The sequence below is a fragment of the Cebus imitator genome, unplaced genomic scaffold, assembly GCF_001604975.1.
Source record: "Cebus imitator isolate Cc_AM_T3 unplaced genomic scaffold, Cebus_imitator-1.0 Scaffold388, whole genome shotgun sequence".
In the NCBI taxonomy this organism is placed as follows: Eukaryota; Metazoa; Chordata; class Mammalia; order Primates; family Cebidae; genus Cebus; species Cebus imitator.
The window spans coordinates 912647-919990 of NW_016107703.1; the positions used below are offsets into that span (position 1 = coordinate 912647).

The window sequence follows — 7344 nt, forward strand, 5'->3', positions numbered from 1 at the left end:
TTGTATTTTTAGTAGAGACGGGGTTTCACCATGTTGACCAGGATGGTCTCGATCTCTTGACCTCGTGATCCACCCGCCTCGGCCTCCCAAAGTGCTGGGATTATAGGCGTGAGCCACCGCGCCCGGCCTAAAATATCTCATATGCCCCATAAATATATGTACCTACTACGTACCCACAAAAATTTAAAAAATAGGTAATTAGTTAAGGAGCCATTAAAATACATGAGTTTGAAAATGATAAAGGATACTATCTAATACCAGCTAATAAATATTTTAGGATTAAAAAAAGTGTTTTTAAACTCAAGTTTTTACATATACAAAGAACCTCCTACTCCTGTTCTTAATTAATTGTACTTCCTCCAAATTGAGTGCTAAGAGTTTACAACTGCTTTAGGATATACAATTTTTACTTACTGAAACTGGGAAATTCTGAATATACTGGGCTTCCCCCCCACTACTGCTAGAGAGACAACTTTTGTTCGTTTTTCTCAGTGAAGAATAAAGCATCTAATTGAGCCTGGTGTCACCTGTCAGGTGAGCTTTCTGGACCTGAAGAGCAGACCTTCCATCACGATAATTACCAGTCAGAGTGAAAATGCTGGGGCGGTGGGGATGGCTGCTGGCAGGTACAGGGTTTCTACTGGGGTGGAAAAGATTCTGGGGTGAGGCAGCAGTGAGGGCTGCACTGTGACTATGCTAACAACCACAGAGCTGTACATTTTAAAATAGTGAATTTTTGTGTGTGAATTACATCTCAATAATAAGAGGAAGCATAAAAAACAAGTCCAGTTTGGTCCTCGATAGGAATCAGAGCAGGCAGGTTGTCTTGTCACAGCAAGACAACCCCCAAAAAACAAAGACCAAGTCAGCCCTGGAGGCAGCAATGTTAAGCCCTGGATGCAGCACATAACCCCAGGAAACAAGGGCGAGCTCCAAAGGGTGGCGCTCCAGGGGCCCTGGTGCTGGTGAACCACAGGCAGGAGAGGCAGGAACTAATGTTTGAAACAAGAAAATGAGGGGACTTTAATGTAGCTGACTGGGACCTCAACTTCTGAACCAGTGCATTATCTTTTTAAAGATCCTATTCTCATTCTAACAAAGTGCCAATCCATGACTTGTTCAGTAGTGGAACCTCGGCTGCAGCCTCCTCAGGATTACCAGTGTTCTGAGGCAGGGACACACAGACTGGTAGGGATTAACAAGGGTTTTTTTTTTGTTGTTATTTTTTTTAAAAAAGATCGGGTTTCACCATATTGGTCAGGCTGGTCTCTAACTCCTGACCTCAGGTGATCCGCCCGTCTCAGCCTCCCAAAGTGCTAGGATTACAGGCGTGAGCCACTGCGCCCAGCAACAAGGGTTTTAAGAACAAATGACAACTCTTGGCCCAAACTGTATGATTCATGTCATTTGATGCCTCTTAATGGAAAATAATTTCCTAAATCACTGAATTTAAAAATCTGTAACTAAAAGCACTTAATATTCTAAAAGTCATTTCAAACAAATACACACTAATCACGCCAGTAGCCGTGTTGAGGTCTATCTACTGTTTGGAACAATCTGGCCACATTTACTACGACTTCAGTCAGTAGCCACTGCAAGAAGAACCCACAGGATGGCAAATGACTGCAATCAAAGCCAGCTGCTCCCGTACTAATGGGATTAGGTTCCTGCACAACCACACAACAGAGTCCCTAAGCCAACCACACACCATCGTGCGTTTTAGAAATTCCTTCTGCCCTGTAGGCTCTCTGACCCTTCCACACACTAACGTGTACTGAACACAGCATCTTCTAAGTGATGTTAGTCCCCTAGCGCACATGTGCACACCTAAATTTTAAAAATTCAGAAAACCAAGATCTCTGGAACACGTGTAGTGCAAAACCTTCCCTGAGCGGAAGTGAAGCAAGTGTAGCTCTCCTCTCACGGTGCTTTCAGAAATTCTCATGTCTAACCCAGGTGTGATGCCCCACTCACCACAGAGGGGTCTGTGTGGACCCCAGGACCTTCCTCAGCTGCGATTCTGATTTTCAAATTAACCTGACCCAAGAGGCCTGGACTAGGCTTGTGCTCCTGCAAGGTCTTCCCAGACCCAGACCACGGCGGCCTCTGTACTTTTCTGAGGGCCTGAAACACAGCTCCCATCATTCTATCTGCTTAGCCTGCTTCTGCTCCTGGTCTGTCTTGCCGCTGAGGGGATGCCCTAGGGGACAGCTGTGTGGTCACTACTGCGTCTCTCCTGAAAGTACTGAACAATCGTTGACACAGCACAGGAGAGAGTGGACAGTCAACCAAACTTCTATGGTGTGAACCTTGAATTAGCCACAAGCATGCACCTCCAGCCCTTCCATGGGAGAACTTGTGCCCCTCTAAAACAACTGGCCAGCAAGAAAGAACACCAGGGACACGCCCAGAATCATGTTCCCTTTCTCAGATATTTAGAAGTTAGGAGTCCTTACCGCTGGAAGTGCACACCCCTGCTAACAGGTGACCATCGAACTTGATAATCACAATGTCTATTTACTCACCGCCAGATTCCAGAGCAAAGTCCACCATCCCAGTCTTATCTTGGGAATACAGCTTCAAGGCGTTGTTCACGATGGCACGAGCTTGCTAGAGAGATATGAGGGACGGATGACCAAACACCAGAACAGGACAGGAGAGACTCAGGTTTTAGTGCCATAGATGAGGACCAGACATTTTACATTAGAGCCTTTTCTCAATGGAACCTATTTAGGAGATCCTAGGCATGGGGATGTTAATTCCATACTCCAGTCCTACACCCAACTGCCAACGCCATCAGACAGATGGGACAGGACAAGGCCTCTTCCTCCAGGGCTCAGCCACAGCCACCATCAATCTCTGAACCAGAAAAATCCCCCAGATGCCATAAAACATGAATGAAGCGAGGATGAGACTTCAAGACTGGAACACAGGAAATTCTGGGAATTTAGATATTACTGAGATGGTCTGGTTGCCTCCCCAACCACATCTCATCTTGAATTGTAGCTCCCGTAATTCCCATGTTATGGGAGAGACCAGGTGGGGGTAGCTGAATCATGAGGGATGGGTTTTTCCCATGCAATTCTCGTGATAGTGAGAAAGTCTCATGAGATTTGATGGTTTTATAAAAGGAGTTCTTTTGGACATGCTGTCTTGCCTACCGCCACGTAAGACGAGACTTTGCTCCTCATTCACCTTCCCCCATGATTGTGAGGCCTACCCCAGCCATGAGGAACTGTGAGTCAATTAGACCACTATCCTTTATAAACTACCCAGTCTTGGGTATGTCTTTATTAGCAGTGTGAGAACAGATTAATAAACTGAGAAATTTTTATGTAACTTCAGAAGGTATAGCCATCACACAGGTAGATGAATGAACTCTTTGCAACAAAAAGACTCACAAAGTATAAAGAACCCCCATGAAGCAGCTCAATAATGACCATTGACAGCCTGAGCTGGAGCTCACCACACAGGTGCCCCCTCCACACACGGCACTGCCCAGGCATGTCCCATCTCACTTGCTCCAGCTAAGCACACCCGACCAGACCACTCTTAGAACAGACATCAACATCCACACTTAACAGCTACATCTTCAGTCTCGGCACAGAGTGGACTATGAGCATTTCTCACTGTCTACTCACCGCCTCTGTTATTCCGGACATTCCCGCCTCACTCACAGCGGACACCATGGCTTCCGAGGTCGGGATGTGCTTTGTCACAGAAATGTGGTGGGTGACGTTCCTCAGGATCTGCAGCTCCAGGTCTCGCAGCAACATGTGCAAGTCGGCTTTGCTCACAAACTGAGAAGAGAACCTCTGCAGCAGCTCCTCCAGAGAGCCGCCTTGCTGATCTTCGGAGAACAGGAGTTTCACCATTTCTCTGACTTGCACATCCACCTAGTAAAATAGACAGACACAAATTTACTATTTTAACTCAATCACTTCCACTCTTCAGGTACATTATCTTAGATACTTCAGAAGTACTGTATATCCTTGCAAAATCTATAATGTCATTTGTGATACAATTTTTTCTTTCATGTTAAGAACCCCTCCAATAACACTGGAACATGTTAAAAAGAACAGAAATAAACCAGGTGCAGTGGCTCATGCCTGTAATCCCAGCACTCTGGGAGGCCAACGCGGGAAGATTACAAGGTCAAGAGATCGAGACCATCCTGGCCAAAATGGTGAAACCCCGTCTTTACTAAATATACAAAAATTAGCTGGGTGTGGTGGTGCATGCCTCAGCCTCCTGGTGGTAGTCCCAGGAGGCTGAGGTGGGAATGAACTGCTTGGACCCGAGAGGCAGAAGTTGCAGTGAGGGGAGATCACGCCACTGTACTCCAGCCTGGCAACAGAAAAAGACTTCGTTTCGGGGAAAAAAAAAGAAAGAACAGAAACAGATAAGCTCATGGGATGAGTGCAACCTGCATCCTTGGAGCTGAAGGACATAGTGGGGCATGTCCATACCATCCAGAGGTACCGTGTCCACCCAGCAAGCACCTGCTGAGTACCCGGCAGCTTGGCACACAGGTGCATCGGAGAGGCTCTGCTTTCAACAAACTTGGACTGATAAAAAAACAATCATATAAACGAACCTAAATTATAGCTTTATGTATGCTAAATATGTCCGTGTGCATTATTTCTATGCACATATACACATATGTATATACCTTTCTCTTCTTGCTTTGTAACAATAGACTGTGGAATGAAGGGCAAAGCCTCCTATGACAGCCATCCTCCCACGCTCCACGTGTGGATACACCCTTCTCTAGTCCACACCCCCCAACAGTGGCACGGGGCTGCTTCCTCACTCCTCCCCACACTAACTTTGCAGCGCCAACCCTCCTGCCTGTGTGGCCTCTGTACTGGTGCCTTTATTTCTGTAAGATGATCCCCAAGAGCATGGTTTCTTGTTTCAAAGAGTGCTTATATTTGTCACTGGTTAATATCCTAAGAATTTCCCCCAGGGACTGTAGCTGGTGACAGTCCTCATGGCCAGGGGAAAGCCCACTGCCTTGGCCAGTGCTAACGGCAGCCGTCATTCTCGTGGGCCTGCAGACTAGGGATGAGAGCCTGCTGTAATATTCAAGTCCCATCAGCAGGACTGAGCTCCCTGATTGCATGCTTTCTCTTTTCTTTTCTTTTTTGAGTTGGAGTCTCACTCTGTTGCCCAGGCTGGAGTGCGGTGGCACGATCGGTTCACTACAACCTCCACCTCCCAGGTTCAAGTGATTGTCCTGCTTCAGCCTCCTGAGTAGCTGGGATTACAGGCACCTGCCACCATGTCTGGCTAATTTTTTTGTATTTTTAGTAGAGACAGGGTTTCACTATGTTGTCCAGGCTGGTCTCAACTCCTGATCTCAAATAATCCGCCCACCTCAGCCTCTCAAAGTGCTGGGATTACAGGCATGACCCACCACACCCAGCCTATCACATGCTTTCTCTGTCACCACTGCTTATCTTCCCACCAATTCAAGAGGCTCTCTGCACATCAGAGATTATTTTGCCACATGTATTGTAAATACCTTTACCAATCTACTGTCTGACTTTGACTTTGATTAACTTTTGCCATTCAAATAATGTTTTCATTCTTAAGCAGCTCTAAATGTCCAGATCTTCTCCTCTGCCTAAGGATGATGGACTTGAAGCAACGTCTTTGATACGTTTCAACCCGAAACAGAGCAAGCAGCAGGTATAGGGTGGGTCTATTTAATGAAAGGTACACAGCAACAACCCAGCCCCAAGTCAGTACTAGGCCCAGGCTGCACGCACACCAAGGAGGCTGGGAAGGTACATGGTGGGTGCTGATGCGCAGCGAGTGCTGACCCATGCCTGGGTGCTGATGCTTGGTGGTGCTGGAAAGGGGAAATCTACGGAGCGCTGATTTTGTTATTTTGAAATATTTTAAAAGTTCATATAGGGAAAAAAAAGTTTTTAAAGGAAGTTGAAATTAAACAACTGAGGGCCGGGTGTGGTGGCTCACGCCTGTAATCCCAGCACTTTGGGAGGCCGAGGCGGGTAGATCACAAGGTCAGCAGATCGAGGCCACCCTGACCAACATGGTGAAACCCTGTGTCTACTAAAAATATAAAAATTAGCCAGGCGTGGTGGTGGGCGCCTGTAATCCCAGCAACCCAGGAGGCTTCGGCAGGAGAACTGCTTGAACCCGGGAGGCGGAGGTTACAGTGAGCTATCGTGCCACTGCACTCCAGCCTGGGTAACAAGAGCGAGATTCTGTGGAAATAAAGAAAAGAAAGAGAAAAAAACAGAGAGAAAGAAAGAGAGAGAGAGAGAGAGAGAGAGACAGAAAGAAAAGAGAAAAGAAAAGAGAAAGGGAGGGGGGAGAGGGAGAGGGAAAAGAAAAACAAAGTTAGGCCAAGCATGGTGGCTCAAGCCTGTAATCCTAGCACTTTGGGAAGCGAAGGCAGGTGGATCACTTGGAGTCAGGAGTTTGAGACCAGCCTGGCCATCATGGTGGAATCCCATCTCTACTAAAAATACAAAAATTAGCCAGGCATGGTGGCACGTGCCTGTAGTCCCAGCTACTTGGGAGACTGAGGTGGGAGAATCACTTGAACCCGGGAGGCGGAGGTGGTCTGCAGTGAGTGAGCTGAGATCACACCACTGCAGTCCAGCCTGCGTGCCATAGCAAGACTCAGTCTCAAAAAAAAAAAAAGAAAAGAAAAGAAAAAAAATCAAACAACTTAATCAACCTAAGTCAACTCAAGTTTTCTTTCGCTTTCTATTATAAAACAACAAGTAAATATAGAGGAAACTCACTCTTTCTCGTATGGCATCCACTGTCTCACAGCCAGTCCTCACGTGTTGCCAGCTGGACAGCTCTGACTTCAGCTGATCCAGCTCTAGCTGGAGGTGCTCACCAACTGCACTGGATCTAACAGTGAGAAGACGGGTCACGCACCACAAGCCACCCAGCCCAGCCTAAACGCTTCCCACACTACACACAGGCTGAAGGAAACCCGATCCTACTCCTGGGTGTCACAACTGTACAGATGTCATCCTGTGCCACACTAACATGGAAACTTAATGCCGGTTTCAAATAAAAATCTCAGAGAGGTCTTAATCTGCATCAAGTATGTAACATAAAAGTATATATAGCACACAAGTAGGCTATCTATAAAAATGCCACTAGCAGTGTTTATCTTCTTAGTGGCAAGTGAGAGCTCTCGCTGAAAACGATTTCGCATTTAAAAACTTTATTTCCGGCCGGGCGCGGTGGCTCAAGCCTGTAATCCCAGCACTGTGGGAGGCCGAGGCGGGTGGATCACGAGGTCAAGAGATCGAGACCATCCTGGTCAACATGGTGAAACCCCGTCTCTAC

The 7344-nt window shown here is 46.8% G+C and overlaps 1 protein-coding gene across 20 annotated transcripts in view; it reads right to left on the reverse strand.

Annotated features, from left to right (window-relative positions):
• The window catches only part of SUN1 (Sad1 and UNC84 domain containing 1), a 59458-nt gene that overhangs the window by 8645 nt on the left and 43469 nt on the right, over positions 1-7344 (reverse strand). For all 20 annotated transcript variants that reach the window (XM_017508262.2, XM_017508261.2, XM_037731259.1 and 17 more), the window contains 3 exons: positions 6783-6897; positions 3642-3896; positions 2526-2610 (listed from right to left, as the gene is read on the reverse strand). In XM_017508262.2, coding sequence (XP_017363751.1) covers positions 2526-2610; positions 3642-3896; positions 6783-6897 — 455 coding nt within the window. The remainder of the gene's footprint in view (positions 1-2525; positions 2611-3641; positions 3897-6782; positions 6898-7344) is intronic.